Below are 19,862 nucleotides of genomic sequence, written 5' to 3'. Positions count from 1 at the left end.
TTTCTTTTTTGTTTAAAATATTTGGGGGAATGTAGTCTTTCTATAGCTGAGTAATTACTAGAAATTATCAACTTTAAACAATATAGTAGGTCACAGTTCTGTGGCTTAGAAGGCTGGCAAAGCATGACTGGGTTCTCTGCCCAAGCTGAAATCACTCTCATCTGGCGCTTGCAGGAATACTCCCATTTTTGACAGAATCTAATTTCTTACAGTTATAAGTCTAAAGTCTCCACATCTTCCTTGCTGTTGATTAGGATGGCAATTTCCAGAAGCTACTTGTATTCCTTGTCATGTAGTTCTACTTATCTTCAAGTAAGCCACAGCTCAAGAAATCCTTTTCATGCATTGGATCGTTTTTGGCATCCCTTTCTTTTAGCAGCCTGCTCTACAGGACTAGATCAGATTCACCTGTATAATTTCCTTCTTGCCATTTAACATATCAAAGTTATAAAAAAAAAATCAATGGACCTTAGCTGTCGATGGATAATTTTTATGCCTCGATCCTATTCTACTCCAAAGACTATTGTAGATTTGGAGTAAATTATTTTTATTGTAGTAAAACGTATTAATCACTTCTAAATGTACGGATAAGTAGCATTAGGTATTCACATTGTTTTCCAACCATTACCACTATTCATCTCCTGGATGTTTTCATCTTCCCAAATATAGCATATTTTGAAACAGAGAAGTATGAGTGAGAGTCACTTTTTCCATCTTTCCCATTATTGTTTTGGTTAGTCTTTATATTTCTATATTAATTTTATATTTTTATTTGGAAACAGGCTATCTTAAGCCAGCGCGGCTGGCTTCGAACCTGCGCCATCCTCCTGTCTCTGCCTCCCAAGCGCAGGGATTACAAGCATGCACCACCATGCCCAGCTTTATATTAATTTTAGAATTGGTCTGTCAATTTGCAAAACAATTGAAATTGTTACAGTATTTGTAGGACCTATATTTGCAGATCAATTTGAAGAATACTGGATTTTAATGGATATTAAATCTCTCAGTTCATAAGCATGGAGTATCTTTTCATTTATTCTGGTATTAATATGTTTCTACATTCTTTTGTTTTCAGTACACAAGTCATGGACTTCTGTTAATATTTCTACTGTTTAGATGTTATTGTAGATGGAGAGTTTTTCAAATTATTTTTAGACTGTTTGCTAGTCTATGGGCTTTTGTTGTTGTTCTCTTGGGTGAACTCCTTAGAGTTTTCTATATACAAGAGTGCATCATCTGTAAATGGAGATACCTTTACTTTTTCCTTTCCAGTATGGATGTTTTTATTTAATTTTCCAACTTATTTGCCTTGTCTGGAAACTTTAATACAGTGTTGAGTAGAAGTGGTAAGAACGGAATTCTTATATGCAGAAAAAACCAAACATAGGTCTGAGACTGCAATCCTTTGAAAGGCATACTTGTAAGGCTGGCCTTTGGTTGGTATCTAGGAAACTGCATCTCAGGCAGGTTCCCATCATTCTCTCATAAGAATGACTTATGGCTAAAGTGTTAGTACAAAAAAATATGATTTATGTCGAACACCTGTTTTCCTTTGGGGAGTCTGGAATTCTGGCACATGCTAGGTAAAAGATGCCTGCATAACTGATTTCTAATGTAAGGTCTGACTTCTCTAGAAGACAACAGTTTAGACAGGTTACCACAAAATGTTGCTGAAGGAATTAAGGATATCCCATGTGCTTTCACTGAGAGGACTTCAGAAACTTGCACCTGGGTTACTTGACTTCCTCATGTATACCTTTCCATTTTCTCATTTTGCTCTAAATCTTTTTGCTGTAATGAATCAGAGCCATGAGTATGACCATCTCTGACATATTTTTTGTTGTGTTTCTGATCTGGAGGGGAAAGCAGTCTTTCACCATGATGTTAATTCTGGGCTTTTCACAGATGTTCTTTGTCAAGATGAGAAAGTTCGGTAGGGTGTTGTGACACATGCCTGTAATCCCAGTACTCCAGAGGTTGAGACAGGAGAATCACAGGTTTGAGATCAGCCTCAGCAACTTAACGGGACTATCATAAACCTAGCAAGACCGTTTCAAAATAAAAAATAAAACAGGTCTGGGGGCATAGCTCAGAGATAGAATGCCAGTGCCCCCGCCCCCAAATGAGGACGTTCTACCTTTGTTCTCTCCTATTTCTAGTTTAAGTTTTATTTCATCACAAAAAGCTTTTGGATTTTAGCAAGTGCTTTTCCAGTTTCTGAAAGGTGAGATGATTACACACCTTTTGTTTGTTATTCTATTTACAAGTTATATTACATTAATTCATTTTCATATATTAAACAAAAAACACATTGCTAGGGTAAATCATACCTGGTCTTGAACTTCTATTACAGAAAAGAGACGAATTTAGAAAGTAACCAAACTGAATACAAAATTTCAAGTAGTGGCAAGACTGATGGGAAGGCACTGTAGTATGGTTTTCAACCTTAGTCACTCTCCTTGGTTTTTTAGCTCTTCTTTATCTTTGAAAATCTTGCATTGTCTCCTCTAGGGTATGTATGTTCCTTAGTTCACCAAAAGGCCAGTCACCACCTTTTTTGTGCAATCTCTAAGCAACGAGAGATTACTGATTTCTTTTTCACGCTGCTAGGGACCTAGTATTCCCCACCCCCATCCCCGACACGGAACAGTGTCCTTTTTTAAATATTTGTGGTCCCAGAGTCTAAGCACAGTAGTGGTTACTAAATAAAATTAACAGACTGGCATAACAAAAGAAAATCTATAACCCATTAGGTTTTAACTAAGCCTTTGGATCACTTCCTGCTCTTGGTAGCCCACATTTCCCGGGCTCACATTGCTCCCAGAGAAAAGCAGGTGGGTCTCAACGCTACCGCTTTGGCAGAGACCGCCTCTGGGGAGACCCACCCTCTCGACGGCCAGTCGCTTGCAGTCTCTTTGCACGTCTTTGCCCATTCTTCCCGGCCGTGGAGTGGGCCGGAGCATCCTTCTGGCTTCCCGGCTCTGCCTCCGAACACTCCCGGCAAACGCCTCGGGGCCCAGCGCCCACCCTCTCTCCCTCTGACCACAGAGCCGCAGCAGCGACGCCCACGCCTGCAGGAGGGTGGCGGCGCCCCGCGCCTCCCGCCCGCGCTCACCCAGGATGCGGGTGATGCCCAGGGTCAGCTTCTCCAGGTGCGGCTTGCTGCAGCCCAGCAGCGGGGACGGCAGGTCCTCCATGGCTCGCGTCCCGGGCCCGCGCGCGGCGGGCGCCGGGGGCCGGGCTGGCCGGAGCGGGGCGGGCCCGGCGGGGGCGCGGCGGCCGGGCGCTTCACGGCATGCCGGGAGCTGTAGTTCGCGGCGCCTGGGAGCGCGGCGCGGTGGAGACGCGGGCCCCGGGCTGGTCTGGCAGCAGCAGTTCGGCGGGGCGCTCGTTCCCGCGGCCCACCCCTCGGGCACCGCGGCCCGCCGGGGCCCGGGCGCCCTCGCCGCGCCGCAGCAAGCGGGGGCGGGCCTCTGCGCCGTGCGGCCAATCGGGGCTGAGCCTGCGGCCCGGGGCGTGGCGGCCCCGCTGCGCCGCCCCCGGTGGCGGTTGTTTCAAGATGGCGGACGCGGCGGGCCCCTCCCGCCCGGGCGCCGCGGCGTTCTGGAGCCGGGACTGTATCCTTTGCCCGGCGGGCAGGGGGCGCCGGCGCCTCCCGGGCGGCGAGGCCGAGCGGTCGCGCGGGGCTCGGGGTGGGCCCGGGAGCGCGGTGCGACCTCGGGGCGGGACGTGGGCGGGCCTCGGCCTCGGTGCCCAGCCGAGCTCTGCTGGGGTGTCGGGTGTCTCCAGGTGTCTCCAGGCTGGAATTGAGGTGTCGGGACCCAGCACGGAGGGATGCTGGTCTGCTTTGGCGGGGAACGCCTGAAAGATGGCCTAGAGTCCTGGCCCAGCCGAGGACTGTGAGGGTCCCTTTACTGACCTCCCAGGGTGACCTCAGACAGAAGGAGCTGATGGCTGGAGAGGAGAGGGTGTTGGACGGACAAGGGGCTTTTTTGGTCTTAATTTAGAATTTTCCATAGTCTGCACCTTGCGGGAGCTTTAAAGGCACTAAAGTGATACTTTGAGAGGTGTAGGGCTTGGTTTCCCTGGGATGTGTTTTGTGGTGCTAGTTAGATTCAAAAGTGAATCGTAGTGTGTGGAAGTCGCGTTAACTTAGGTGTAGATTGTGGGTCAATCCGGCAGGTGTTAGTTTGGGGATTGCTTTGGGGTGGAGAAGCTGTGGAGTTTTCTAGCCAGATGGTAGTATTCCTAGTTCAATATCTGTGATGTTTATTTCACAGTGCTACCTTTCCTAGATTGGGTAGACTGTTGCAGCCTGAAGTTTAGTCCCAGTAATTTACTTCTTGTTCTTAAAAGAGGCATTACTGAAAGAGGAGATGTTAGCCGAGTTATCAGGTGCCTGAAAAGGCCAGAGTATGTCTGTTTGCCAGGATTGGTATTGGCATTTTTTGACCCATTACTGTTACCTTTGGAAAATCACTCCTTGGCTCACCTAGGTCCCAATGGAATGTACTAAATTATATTACCAGTTTCTCTTATTGAGCTACTAGGATTAAAATGCCATTATGTGGAAATGATATTTTTGCATTCTGTGCTGCTAGGTATTTGGTGTTACTTTCTAAATGTATCTTTGATAAGTTGGTGACAAGGAAATGAAACCATGGACATACACTGTGGATGAAAGCACACTAATGCATTGTGCAGATTAAATATTTTTCATTTACATACCAGTAGGGTTGAAAAGATAATATGTACATTGGAGACAACTGGGCTGAATTAGGAAGTTAGGAAGTTGAGGTGAATCTTCATGAACACCATCTCTGCATTGATAGGATATTGAGAGAAGTGGGATTCCTAAAGGCTATTAACTTATAACACGAATGGTAATGTTCTAATATAGAATAAATAGTTGAGTGTGGAAGGACAATCTTGCAGTGGGCCCGAATAAGTTAACAAGAGTATGGAATAAACCCATGCCTTTGTACTTAGCAGCCATGTGCTTACTCATGTAATCATACACCTACTTCATATAGAAGTCATAAAAACTCCCAACTTCAGATTAAAGATTCTCTTTAATCTGAAAATTTAATGTAAAGTACTCCTCTTTCTATTAATAGTGAGCAACTGAAATCATATAGGGGAAAAATGTGATTACGTCCTGTAGAAACTTAGATGTAGGAAAGGAATTGCAATCTAACATCACCTGTTTTCCAAGCCTAATTCATATTATGACCAATTAACTTCCAGACACAGATATTTTTATTTTAAATCTCCACAGGGCATAACAGCAATGTCAAATGTACATTTGTTACTGAGTATTTGCTGAAAAGCATAAGAATAGTTATGAATCATTTGGTTTAATCCTATGTTGTTGGGTCTTGATTTCTATTCTATCTTACTGATGGTTTCCCAGACCAACCCAGAGCCTTTGTACACATCACTCATTTAGTCCTTCCCCAATCACCCCATTCCCTCCCCCTCCCTCTTTCTTATATTTGGCTTAATGATTTGCCGAAAGCCAGCTAGTCCAATGGGGCGCGAGTTTGCTCGTGGTCGAGGGTCTCAGTAAAGGTGGGGAAGGATAGAGTGATTTTCTACAGATTCTTATCTGTAGCGGTTCTTTCCTAGGAAAATAATCCTATGATCGGCGCTTTTAAAAAGAACCTGACATGGATCGATGCTTCTTGTGCAATCGAACACTTTATTTTGGACACAAGATTTTTATATATTCCCCTCTCCCAGTGAATTTCTAGTAAAAGGAAGTGCAAAACACCCAAGGTACAAAAGAGAGATACACATGCAGATTACCAACCCTGAACAAGACAAAAGTAAAGACCTGGGATATCTCAGGTCTTTGTGTTTGAAATCAGTCCCATTATCTCAGGTGGGCCTTGTGCTCAGGAGCCCAGCCCCCTTTGGCCTTGCAGCTGCAGAGGCTTCTATTTGGCTAAAAGTCACACCCAAAAATCACTTGTTGAAGAATCCAGTTTGTTTTTTAAGAGTTTTCTTTAACCCTTTTGGAGCTCATTCCTAGGGCTTAGTCCAATGTCCTTCTTTATAATGGGGGACGAAGCCTGAGATTCCAGCTTTCATATAGTTATCGTAAGGAAAATCCGTGTTCCTTCATGATGATCTAGGGAATTTCGATGAACGTCTGCTGGATTTTGTCTGCAATACTATCCGCTGTCTGAAAAACTTAAACTCATGACACATTTTAGCAGGTAAACACCAAGAAATAACATGAGGTCTTTAGATTTAGTTGTCAGATATATTTCTCTAGCAGCTGAGCATTTTCCTTCTTTTAATAATCCATATTCCTATCACTAACCTTCTGCAACTTTCTTTTCTTTTCTGATTACCCTAATTCTCTCTTTCCCATTCGGGCCAATCTCAGGATAAGCTCTTCTTCATACAAAATACTTTCTTATTCTCACCATATTTTCTTTCTTTCATCTTTACACATCTATTTTATCTGTCCTTTGTTTTGACATAGCTATTTTTAACCAGGTGGTGTCGCTGTATTGAAGGTCGAAGGTGGACTGGAATGTTGCTACTGCCTCTAATTACCATTTGAACAAGGCTGAAAGTTTGCTGGAAAGATTATTTTACATGAATTCAATTTTTTTCTCGCAGTCCTGATCTTTTTTCCACCGGAGCAATTTCATGTGGAAAGTTAAAAGAATCATTACTAAAAGAATAATAGTTATGAAAGAATATCTAAGAGTGGAGGGGTTTTTTGGCCAGAGACGATGCCCTCTCTCGGGGCTAATTGCCGATGACTACATGGATTCTCACACATGTAGATGCCGAGATGAAGTGGGCAGCAAAGTCTTGGCAATGATTGACTTTGATATGTTTGTGAATGTATATCATGTACATTAGGTAATTTCCCTCTTCCCCCTCCCATCACCTCCAGTTAGGCCTCCTTATTTGCTTATCTATGTTTTTTCCAATTTTGTCTAGAGCCTCCTATGACCTCTTTTCTCCCTAGCTTCCACATATTAGGTAGAGTATCCAATTTCTTACTTTTTGTGACTAACTAATCTCACTTAGCATAATGTTCTCCAATTTCATCCATTTCCCTGAAAATGATATAATTTTGTTCAAAAGAAATAAGTTTACTACTGCTCACTCTAACGCACTGAGTTTGAATCACTTGCCAGCAACAAGTGTGTGTGTGTGTGTGTGATTATTTCTGACCACAGAGACCTTCTGAGCTAGTATATTATTTTTACATTAACATAAAGTCTTTGCTCATTTTTATCTGAAAATTCAATGGCAGAGTTTATAGTTACTGTAATGTGTTGAGCAGGTTCCTTGTAATTCATATTTATTAAGATACTAAAGCCAGGCATGATGGCAAAAGTCTGTAATCTCAGTACTTGGGAAGCAAAGATCAACTCCATTAAAATGTATGACTACAATGTACCAGCAAAATAAATAAATAATAAAATAGTCTAAAAAATGAACTAAACTTATTTCTTTTGAATACTAAAGATCTAGAATAGAGATGCCTCTTCCTCTCTGGGATTCTAATAACTACTTTAATTCTGGGGATTTAGATAGATTGGTACCAGTATTAAGGATGCTTTGTGCACACCTATAATTTTAGTACTTGGGAGGCTGAGACAGGAGAATCACAGGTTTGAAGCCAGTCTAAGCAACTTAGGATCTCAGCAACTTAGTGAGACTTTATTTCCAAATAAAAAATAAAGTAGGCTTTCAGGTGTATCTTGGAGGAAGAATTTCCTGTGGTTCAATCCCCAGCATTACAAAAAAAGAAAAGAAATAGAAGTAGAAATAAGGTGGCATAGGAACCCAATATTAGGTCCAATATACATTTGGTATATATTCTGTATTTTTAATTTCTCTATAAAATACACATTTGTTTGGAAATTCTGTATATATTGGAAATATTGGGATTCTTAAGGTGTAATATATAGATAGATTACATATGATAGGAAAGATAGGTTGGATGGAAGAAATTTCAAATATTTTTATTCTCATTTTTAAAATTTTTTATGAAGTCAGTATATTTAAATCTTTTCTATTTGAGAAGAAAATTGGCAGCTGGTCATGGTGGCACATACCTGTAATCCCACTACAGAAGGTTGAGATATGAGGATCGCAGGTTTGAGACTAGCCTTAGCAGCTTAGCAAGGCTCTCAGCAATTTAGTGGAACTGTTTCAAAGTGAAATAAAGTGAGGATGGGGTTATTGCTCAGTGGTAGAAGACATTTGGGTTCAATCCCCAGTAACACACACACACACACACACACACACACACACACACACCCCAAAGAAGAAAGAAAAGAACAAGGTTGGCATGGATGTAGCTAGAAGTGGTAGGTTTGCCAACATGTTTTTTTTTTAATTTTTTTAATTTGTGCAGATTTTATTTTTTATTCATTATTTTGTTTTTTTAATATATTTTTATTGGTGCATTTTATTTATATATCATAATGGGGTAACAAGACTTGTGTAGACTTAAATGCACACATCACCCAGCCAGCCCCCACCCATTTCCCACCTCATTTCCTCCCCTTCCCTCCCACCCATGCTTGGTTTAGTGGTTGAGTTTGATATGAATAAGTACATCATGTGCTTTAAAGAGTTTCCTTCTTCCCCCCTCCCATCCCCACAGTTAGGTTGCCTTATTTGCTCCTCTATAGGTTCTCCTTTTTCACCTGGAGCTTCTCCTATGACCACTTTCACCCTAGCTTTCACATATTAGGGAAAGCATCCGATTCCTTACTTTTTGCAACTGGCTAATCTCGCTTAGCATAATTTCCTCAAGATTCATCCATTTCCCTGAAAATACCACAATTGTATTTTTTTTATGGCTGAGTAAAATTCCATTGTGTACATATCCCACAGTTTTGTAATCCACTCATCTTTTGATGGACATCTTGACTGGTTCCATAGTTTGGCTATGGTGAATTGTGCAGCTATGAACATAGATACACATGCATTAGTTTGGTAGTTTGGTTTCCTTTCTTTTGGGTAGATACCCAGAAGTGGTATTGCTGGATCAAATGGTAAATTTGTTCCCATTCTGAGAATCCTTCATACTGTTTTCCAAAGTGGTTACACTAATTTGCAACCCCACCAATAATGTTTTAGAGTTCCCACTTCTTCACATCCTCACCAACATTTGTTGTTGTTTGTGTTTTGAATGATTGCCATTCTAGTTGGAGTTAGGTGAAATCTCAGGGTAGTTTTGATTTGTATCTCTCTGATTGCCAATGATGTTGAGCATTTTTTCATGCATTAATTGGCCATTTTCATTTCTTCTTTCATGAAGTGTCTATTTAGTTCTCTTGCCCATTTTTTGATTGGATGATTAGTGTTGAGTTTCTTGAGTTTTCTGTATATTCTAGATATGAGTCCTCTACTGAGGTATAGGTGGCAAAAATCTTTTCCCATTCTGTTGGCTTTCAATTGAGGTTCTTGACAGTTTCCTTTGCTGAACAGAAGCTCTTTAGTTTCATGCAATCCCACATATTGATTCGCCTTTTGGTTTGGTCTTCTCAGTCTATGCAGATGGTCGATATCAATGGGCTTGGATTTAATATTGAGTAAAGGTTACCTTCCACACTTTACACAGATTTGGAGTCTAGGTCTCTCCCTGCTTCTGTTAGCAGCATATGCCTCTCAGACTGAACTCGATGTAGGAGTCTTTGTTCTACACAGCTAGAACTGGGCTAGTCTGACTACTCCCTGTTCCCTAAAACTGAGATGTCTGTGGTGTTCCCAGCAAACCTACTCATTTGGATTAGAGTTAAGCGTAAAATTTCCCCCACACTTTCCACTGATCTGAGCCTGAGTCTGTCTAAGCTTCCTATATGATCAACAGCAGATCCCACTCCCATCTTCTCTGGGTTCTTCTCCAGTTCACCAAGACTTCACTTGTTGTGCTCTGGATCTCTAGGGTGTGTGGTAATCTCTGCCGCCACCGCTTCTTCCCTGAGTTCTATCTCAAAGTCTCAGACTTAGGGAGTTTTTCACAGCTGCGCCAGACTCTGAGGCCACCGGGCTGAGGGCTTTCCTTCTGAAAACTGCGACTACTAGGGTGTAGTAATTTCTGCCACCCCTACTTCTGCATTGTGTTGAACTGCTAGATCTCAGATCCAGAGAGTTTATCAGCCCTGGTTGTCTCTGAGAGTGCAATGCTGGGCTTTCTCCTGTAGGGGCCGCAATTACACTTACGATTGTAGTGGTGCTGGGGTGGAGCTTCCACTGGAGCTTTCCTGGGTGTGTTGAACTCATGGAGGCTGATGGCAATATGGCGTCTCTGCCATGCCCTCGGCCGTGAGTCTGGCGTATCTCCCCTCTGGTTTGAGCTCCGCTCTGAATTCCTGGAAATCATGATGGGCTTGGCCGCTGAAAATGGTGGCTCATCTTCACACTGAAAGAACTGCTGAATTATATCTGACTGGGTAGCAACTGGTCGCTTCAGCTCCTTCACTTTTCCTCACTGGAGTTTTGGTCTGTGAGGCAAGGTGATGTAGGCGCGGCACCCGCCACAGCAGCAGGCAGGTTTATTTCCTGCTTCTCTGGTAATTCTAGTTTTTTTTTTTTTTCTGTCTCTTGTATTTATAGTTTTTATTTCTCTAATGCTAGTATTTTCTGACCCTGTAAGGCGTTATTTTTGCTGCTATGGAGATTGAGAGATTGAGTGTCAGCTGTGATTGTAGAAGCTACTTTACTTGGTCTCCATCTTTCCCTAATCCAGCTTTTTAAAAAATTGTATTGGTGCATTGTAGTAATACAACTTAATGGGATACAAGATGGTGGAGACATATATGCACATGTCATCCAATTAGCCCTTACCCAATTCCCACCCCATTTCCTTCCCATCTCTCCTTCTCATGTTTGGCTTAGTGATTGATATATGTTTGTTAAAGTACATCATGTTCATTAGAGAATTTCCCTCTTCCCCACTCCCATCTCCTCAGTTAGTTAGTCTTATTTGCTCATCTATAGTATTTCCTTCTTTTTCTAAAGTTCTTCCTATGACTATTTTTCTCCCTTGATTCTGCATATTAGGGAGAGCATCCGATTTTCATATTTTTTGTAACTGACTAATCTCACTTAGCATAATGTCCTCCAGTTCCATCCATTTCCCTGTAAATGACATAATTGTGTTTTTCTTTATGGCTGAGTTAAATTCCATTGTGTACATATCCCATAGTTTTGTAATCCATTCATCTGTTGTTGGACATCTTGGCTGGTTCCATAGTTTGACAATGGTGAATTGTGCAGCTATGAGCATAGATACTCATGCATTAGTTTGATAATTTGGTTTCCTTTTTTTTGGGTAGTGGTATTGCTGGATGATATGGTGAGTTTGTTTCCATTCTTCTGAGGATCCTCTATACTGTTTTCCAAAGTGGTTGTACTAATTTGTAGTCCTACCAACAATGTATTAGAGTTCCTACTTCTCTACATCCTCGCCAGCATTTGTTGTTGTATGGGTTTTGAATGATTGCCATTCTAGTTAGAGTTAGGTGAAATCTCAGGGTAGTTTTGATTTGTATCTCTCTGATTGCTAATGATTTTGAGCATTTTTTTATGCATTTATTGGCCATTTGAATTTCTTCCTTTGTGAAGTTTCTGTTTATTTCACTTGCTCTTTTTTTTTGATTGGGTTATTTGTTTTCTTAGATTTGAGTTTCTTGAGTTCTCTATGTATTCTAGATATTAGTTCTCTATTGGAGGAATAGTTGGCAAAAATTTTCTCCCATTCTGTTGGTTCTTGGTTGAGGTTCTTGATAGTTCCTTTGCTGTACAGAAGCTCTTTAGTATCATACAATCCCACATATTGGTTTGCCTTTTAGTTTCTTGTGCCTTAGAATATTGTTGAGAAAATTTTTATATGTGCCTATGTGTTGTAGTGTTAGACCTATGCCCTCTTCAAGGGGCCTTAAGGTCTCTGGTCTAATTTTCAAGTCTTTGATCAATCTTGAATTGATGCTTGTACAGGGTGAAAAAGTGGGGTTTATTTCCATTTTTCTGCATATGGTTAACAGTTTTGCCAACACCATGTATTGAAGAGGTTATCTTTTTTCCACTGTTATGTTTTTGGCCCCTTTGTAAAAAATCAATTGGCTGTAAGTCTGTGTATTTGTTTCTGAGTCTTTTATTCTGCGCCATTAGTCTGTATATCTGTTTTTGTGCCAGAACCATGCTGTTTTTTTTTTTTTATTATTGTGGCTTTGTAGTATAGTTTAAAGTCAGGTATTGTGATTCCTCCTGCATGTTTTTTGTTGCAGAGAACTACTTTGGTTATTCTGGATTTTATGTTGTTCCAAATGAATTTAAGGACTTATTTTTCTATGTTTGTGAGGAATGATCTTGGTAATGTAATGGGTATTGCATTGAATCTGTAGATCACCTTTGGAAGTATGGCCATTATAATAAAAATAAAGCAGGGAAGGGGCAGGTAGATGGGGAGATAGATGGGTTCCTACATGGTTAGAAAGTGAGGGCCTCGGTCAGAAAATGACCTATGACCAAAGTCCTAAAGATAGCAAAGGGGTGAGTCATGAAGATATTGGGAAAGAACTAACTGGATCGAAGAAATAAATGTAGACGCTCTGAGAAAAGAGCTTGTATAGCTTATTAACAAATGTAAGGAAGCCAGAAATGAATGAGGTGAAGAGTAATAACAAATGAGGGCAGAGAGGTAACAGAGCAGAGAGGTCAAATGTTTGGCATTGTAAGCCCTTGTAAGAATGTTTTTTTAATGTGTATGAAAAGTAACAAAATGTTTGTTTTAAAAACTGTGCCAAAAAAATGCTGTTGAGTATGTATGTATAGAAAGAAGAGAGAAGAGTTACAAGGTAATTGCATTAATCTTGGTGTGAGGTAAAAGTGGCTTGGATTCAGATAGTATTGGTAAAAAGTATTTTAAGTATAGATACATTTTTAAGGCTATACCAACAAATATTTTCTTCTTTTTTTTTTTTTCCTTTGTGGTACTAGGGATAGAACCCAGGGGTTTTTCTACCTCCAGGGTATACTCCTAGACCTAATTTTTTATACTTGATTTGGAAACAGGGTCTTACTAAGGTTGCTGAGAGCCTCACTCAGTAGCTGAGGCTGGCTTCGAATCTATGTGATTCTCCTGTCTCAGCCTCCCAAGCACTGGGATTACAAGTGTGCGCCACCACACCCGGCTACCAACAGACATTTCTGAATGTGCAGTATGAAGCAGGAGTCAATGATAATTTCTTGTTTTTTTGCCTGGAGTATTGCAAGGATGGAATTGGTACTTATTGTAGTAGGCAAGGCTATAGGAGTAGCAGCTTTTGAGATAAGGATTAGGACTTCAGTTTTGGACCTGGTTAGTTTTAGTTATCTTTTATAAATGATACTGTCAGGTTTAGGCAATAGGTTCCTGCTAAAAATTCATTTGATAGAAGTCAGCTTCTATCTGACTGAAGATAGAACTGAATGTTATCACCAAAATAAGTAAATGGAATAAAGTTTCAAGGAATAGGCCCTGGGCCACTTAAAGGTTTATAGGCTATAGGAGTCTAAGGAGAGTAAGTAGGAATTACTGGGAAAGTAGAAGGAACATTATAAGTATGAGGTATCTTTGAAACTCATCAAAAAGGGAATTTTAAAAAGAGTGTTCATCTATGCCAAGTACTATTGACAGAGAAGCCTGAGAATTGATTGCTAGATCTACAAATGCAGAACGCTATAACTGTGAAAAGTAGTTGTATTGGGTTGATAGATTCAAAAGCTTGATTAGGGTGGGTTTCAGATTGGTAGAAGAATTGGAGACAGTGAATGTCTCTTGAGAATTTTTATATAAAGGAGATCAGAGCTGGAGCACACAATCAAAAGAGGTTTTACTTTCTGTAAAAATAAATTATTACATCTTTGGATGCTGGTTGGAGCGAGATACAGAGTGAAAAGAGGTTTTATTTTCTGGAAAAAAAATATTACATCTTTGGATGCTAATTGAAACAGTTTAATAGGAAAATCATCGATTCAGGAGGAAGGGGCAGAGAACATCAGTAGTAATATTCTTGGGTAAAAATGATGTAATTTTTTTGTTTAGGGGTTCATTGGCTTTAGGTAGGAGTAAGAATAGTTCATCTAACAAAAGGAGGGAAAACAGACTATGGACATAGACATAGGAAAAGTGATTAGATATGCCAGTAGAAACCTGGGGAAGTCTTTACAATTTGATTTTTCTTTTAAAGCAAAATCCTATTCGACCTCTATCAGAGGAATAACTGGCTAGGATTTCTCCCATTCTGTAGGTTCTCTCTTCACATTCTTATTTCCTTTGTCACGCAGAAACTTTTTAAATTGGATGCCCTTCCATTTGTGGGTTCTTGGTTTTATTTCCTGAGTTTTGGGGGTCTTTAGGTTAAGTCTCTGCCAGTTTCTATATGTTGAAGAGTTGGTTTGTGTTTTCTTTTAGTAGTTGCAGAGTTTGCTTTGATCCATTTTAAGTTGAATTCTATGAAGGGTGAGAGATAGGATCTAGTTTCATTCTTCTACATATGAGTATCTAGTTTTCCTAACACCATTTATTGAAAAGGCTATGTTTTTTACAATATATATTTTTGGCACATTTTTCAAAAGTCAGCTGGCTGTGTGTAGGTTCGTTTCTGTATCTTCTATGCCACTTGTCTCTGAATCTGTTTCAATGCCAATACTATACTCATTTTGTTACTAGAGCTCTGTAGTAAAATTTGAAATCAAGTATTATGATGCTTCCTACATGGTTTGTATTCCTCCGAATTGCTTTGGCTATTTTGGGTCTTTTGTTCTTCCACATGAATTTTAGGATCATTTGTTTTAAGAAAACAGAGAACTAAAAAGTTCTCTGAGGAACAAAGCTATGTCATTTGCAGGAAAATGGATAGAACTAAAGAACATTATGCTAAATGAGATCAGCCAGTCTCAGAAAGTCAAAGATTGTATGTTTTCTGTTATACATGGAAGCTAGTAAGAGAATAGGAAAGGAAAGGGACTTCATGAAAATGAGGGGAGATACCAATAGAATAGTGGAAGGAGATAGGAGTAGGAAGGAGGGGAGGAAAAAAGAGGAGAAAAAGGGAGGCTTGAGGAAGGAAACAGACCAAATAACATTATGTTCATACATGAAGGTATCAGTACCCATCTGACTAGCATGTACAAGGAGGAGAGTGAGGTAGCAACATGGGTAAAGAGGGAAATATACCAAAGGATGTTGTGTGCATAAATGAATGTATCATTCTGAATCTTACTATAATGTATGAATTATAATTATATAACACCAAAAAAATTCTGAGAAGAAAAAAAGAAGCATCAGCAAAGTCATTAGTTGAGAATAAGGATGGGGGAAGTTGTGTCATATTTGAGGAGAAAAATAAAAGTGAGAAATAGTTGATTGAGCTTCCAATCATAGGAAAGCTGAGTGGGGTCCCCAGTAGCTGGTTTCTTTCAACTGTGAGCAGACTGTTGTGAATGATACATACAAATGTGTGTTTTCCAAGATTAGTCATGTTAGTTTTTCCATAGATCATCTTTGGGGAATATTATGAAGTGTCTTCATTATTGTATTTTGTAATTCAAAGTATAGCCATTCAGAACATGTCTTACATCATTGTCTTAGATTTTCCATGCTGGGTTCTTTTTTTCCCAAGTACATTTCATACAGCAAATAAACATGAATAAGTACCTACTGTGTATATACAGCCATGTCTTAGTCCTAAGTGACATGAAAATATGAACCAGTGTTTCTTATTAAGGAGCCTACACAATTTCATCTTATAAGGTTGTTTCCTTCATGTCATCTTTCATAGTTTCTGATGAAGAACAATCAGTAGTATATGTTCCAGGTATGGCTTTTTATATTAAAATTTGGGTAGTTTCCTTTGCTTGTTAAGTGTTAAGAGAAAATAAAACATCAGGACAACTTTGCAGGTATAACTGGATACAGAACAATCCATTAGAAACTAAAATTGTTTTATTCAAAACAAATTAAAAAATTTATATATTTTTGAGTATTTGGCTCAATCTTAAGGTTTGAAATATTGGCTCAACTTAGGAAGGAGCTGGGGAAGTCAGCTTTTAATTAACTTGTAGAATACTTCATATACTAATGTAATAGTTTATGTATAATTTTCATGAGATTGTCTTAGAAAAAAAACTTTTTTGCAGTACTGGGGATTAAACCCAAGGGCATTTCATCTCTGCACTGTACCCCCAGCCCTAATTTTTAATCTTTAATTTGAAACAATGTCTCACTAAGTTGTGGAGAGCCTCATGAAGTAGCTGAGGGTAGCCATGAACCTGTGATCCTCCTGTCTTGGCCTCTCAAGTACTGGGATTACAAGGGTGCACCACCATGCCCAGGTTAATAGTTGAAATTTAATATTTAAAAGGAAAGTATAAAAATTCCCAATTCAGAAATATGTAAGATATTTTTTCAAAGGATATTGGTTATTAGATAAGTAGCAAAAGGGATTTTTGAAGACACTCTAGTTTGGTGACAAATTCTTTTGATTTCTCCTAAGTTAAGGTATTTATGCATGTTGTAATATATTGGCTTTCATATGGCTTATGATGTTTACAGCAACTTTTAAAAATATTTGAACTGGGCTTGGTGGTGCATGCTTGTAATCCCAGTACTTGGGAGGCTGAGACAGGAAGATCCGGGTTTACGGTCAGCCTCAGCTACTTAGTGAGGCCCTCTGCAACTTAGTGAGACCCTGTTTCAAAATAAAGACTAAAAAATCCGTGTGGAGGTATAGCTTGGAGGCAGAATACTCTGTGTTCCATCTCCAGTACCACAAAATTTTTTTTATTGAACTTTAAAAGTATTTCTAAGCCAGGCGTGGTTGCCCTGGCCCATGCTTGTAATCCCATCATTCAGGAGATTGAGATAGGAGGATCATGGGTTGTGGACAGCCTCAGCTACTTAGCGAGGCCTTTCACAACTCAGACTGTTTCAAAAATAAAAAGACTAAAAAATAGGGCTGGAGGTGTTATTCAGAAATACAATGCCCCTGGATTCTAATACTGCAAAAAAAAAAAAAAAAGTATTTCTGTAAAACAACCTTTTCACAATTTATTATATATAAATAGAGCTTTCTAATGAAGTTTATAGAGTAAGTTTTTCCTACCAGGTTCCATAAATTAGAGGATATGAAAACAGATGAGGGGGGAGGGGGGAAGGGTTTAAGAGAATGAGAGAATATAATTTTAAAATCTTGTTTAATGAAAATCTTTAGGAATTTCTACAGAAGGAAATATCAGATCAAGACACAAGTTGATAAGTCCCAAAGCTGATGTTAAAGTTAATAAGACTTCCAGGGTGAATGATGCATCAATCTCTATGGAGTCTTTAAAAGGTGCAGGAGATTCAGTAGATGAACAGGTCAGTAATTTTAATTTTTTCCTTATTTGTCAGTTTTTTAAAATCAGTGCTAAACAATAAAGGTAGAAGATCTTTAAAAGAACATTAGGTGATGTACAAGCATTTTTAAAAGATATATAAACTACTAGTATTCTTATCAATTACTAGTACTATGACTGTAAAATAACTATACTATGCAGATGTTTTGCTCTAAAATATCTAGACATGTTTTAAGGCTTAGCTAAGTTAATGTATTATCTTAATGTGTCTCAGAATATCTACATTCTGATTTGTGTGGCATTAGTAAATCAAATTAACAAGAATTAAAAAAAATTTATGTCCTTAATGATTTTTGTTCTTGTGAATTTGTTAGTTGATGCTTGAGCCCTTTCATGTAAGAATAACACTTTTTAAAGAAAATTAGCCTGTATTATCATCATCATCATCATTGGCCTTGCTTGGAAAATAATACACAGATCGTTATTATTATAGTGTAATCAATTTCTTCTTTGTCTTTGTCTCTACAATAGTACCTGTGCATTCCTTTGTGCATGCCCTCTTTCTGAACTGTTTAATTTTTGTTACATTTTCTCCCTCAACCAGAGTACAAGTCAAAATATGATATCTATGACTTATTGGCTAAATCATCTGCTGCCTGTTTTGTTAATTTTTTTGAACCAGGCCATGTTATTCTTTTATATATTGTCTATGACTGCTTTCCTATTCCAGTGGTAGAGTTCCTGCAAATACTGTATGCCAATAAGCCAAAAATATTCCCTTTATAGGAAAAAACTTATAATCCCTGATTTATTTATATTCTCAAAGACATTTCTGACACTTAGTGTGTTACTAATGATTATGTTTAGTAGCCTACAGGATTCAGCTGTGATTGTGATTTCAAGTTTCATCTATGTTGTATTTTGTATCATTATATACTTCCTTCTATGGCTGACTACTTTTTTGTTGCATGTCAGTTAATGGACATTTCTGGCATTCCCCTTTTTAACTTTTATGAGTAATGCTGCCATGAATGTTGATATTAAAGATTTTGTGTGGAAATATGTTTTCAACTTTTTTGGGGAATATAGTTGGAATTGCTGATTTGTGAAATAATTATGTTTAAACTTTTTACAAAATCCTAAACTATTTTCCAAACTGGCTATACAGTTTTATATTCCTACCAACAATGTATGTGGCTTCTAGTTCTTTATATTCTTCTCAACCTTTTTGTCTATTCTTTAATGAGAGCAATCCTAGTGAGTGTGATATGGTAGTTCGCCAATGACTAAAGAGGATGAACATCTTTTTAATGTGCTTCTTGGTCATTCATATTTCTTTTCTAGAGAGATATCTGGTCAGATTCATTTTTATTGAATTGCAGAAGTTCTTTTTAGGTTCCATTTATAAGTTCCTTATCAGATTTGGTAATATTTGTTCTCATTGTATATATTCTATTTTTTTTAAAAAAACTGAAACATCTTTTGAAACAAACATTTTTAATGATGTATAGTCCAATTTATTTTTTTGTTTTGTTTATTTTGGTTTGGTGTCAAATCAAATCACTGCCGAAGATCAGAAAAATTTATGCTTATATTATTTTAAACATTAGCTCTTAGTCTTATTAGCCTTTGTCCCATTTTGAGTTAATTCTTATATATAGGGTGAGGTAATAATCTATCTTCATTTTTTTGCATGTAGATATCTAATTGTCCCAGGCCATTTCTGGAAAATATTATCTTATTTCATTGTCTTAACACCCTGTCAAAAATCTTTTAATCATAAAAGTAAGGGTTTATTTCTGTACTTTCTGGTTCTATTCCACTTATTTATTTATTTTTTTTTAATGCCAGTACTACCTTAATTACTCCAGCTTTGTAGGAAGTTCTTGAGAACTTCCTTCAACTTTGTTCCTTCAACTTTGTTCCTTTTCAAGAATAGTTTAGTTACTTTGGGTCCATGTATTTCCATAGGAATTATAGAATCAAGTATTTTATACTTTTTTGTGGTATTGGGGATTGAATCCAGGGGCATTCTACTTTGGAGTTATATCCCCAGACGTATCTTTTACTCTTTAGTTTTGAAACAGGGTCTCACTGAGTTGCAAAGGGCCTTTCTAAGTAAATCAGCCTGTCCATGAATCCCAATCCTCATGTCTCAGCCTCCTGAATGCTAGGATTACAAGTGTACACCTCCATACTGGCTTATTTTATACTTTTTGATTCTATTATGAATGGAATTGTTTTCTTAATTTCATTTGCGTTCACTGTTAATATAAATATAATTTTAATAAATTAATCTGATATCTTGCAACCTTGCTAAACTCATTCATTTTTTAATTCCTTAAAAATTTTCACATATAAGATCATGCTGTCTGTGAAGAGATGTAGTATTATATAATCTTTCCTTTACAATTGTTTTTAAGTGACTTAAATTAATCTTTAAATCTACCCATGATGTTGCTATTTTCATCCTTTTGTATATAACTAGATTTCCA

At 38.5% G+C, this 19,862-nt stretch overlaps 2 protein-coding genes across 5 annotated transcripts in view; one reads left to right on the top strand and one right to left on the bottom strand.

The window, feature by feature from the left end:
• Positions 1-3,227, bottom strand: part of TPGS2 (tubulin polyglutamylase complex subunit 2) — a gene marked incomplete at both ends in the record, with an annotated part of 30,122 nt that extends 26,895 nt beyond the window's left edge. The window contains one exon of one of the 2 annotated variants that reach the window (XM_080714492.1): positions 3,116-3,227. In XM_080714492.1, coding sequence (XP_080570618.1) covers positions 3,116-3,197 — 82 coding nt within the window. The remainder of the gene's footprint in view (positions 1-3,115) is intronic. The other variant, XM_080714491.1, reaches the window with a different exon arrangement.
• A 236-nt stretch (positions 3,228-3,463) lies between these two features.
• Positions 3,464-19,862, top strand: part of KIAA1328 — a gene marked incomplete at both ends in the record, with an annotated part of 310,165 nt that continues 293,766 nt past the window's right edge. For 2 of the 3 annotated variants that reach the window (XM_080714414.1, XM_080714413.1), the window contains 3 exons: positions 3,464-3,617; positions 15,813-15,848; positions 17,244-17,389. In XM_080714414.1, coding sequence (XP_080570540.1) covers positions 3,560-3,617; positions 15,813-15,848; positions 17,244-17,389 — 240 coding nt within the window. The remainder of the gene's footprint in view (positions 3,618-15,812; positions 15,849-17,243; positions 17,390-19,862) is intronic. The other variant, XM_080714412.1, reaches the window with a different exon arrangement.

Source organism: Muscardinus avellanarius, assembly GCF_963383645.1.
Source record: "Muscardinus avellanarius genome assembly, chromosome: 17".
Lineage (NCBI taxonomy): Eukaryota > Metazoa > Chordata > Mammalia > Rodentia > Gliridae > Muscardinus > Muscardinus avellanarius.
This window is presented reverse-complemented; position numbering and strand designations above follow the sequence as displayed.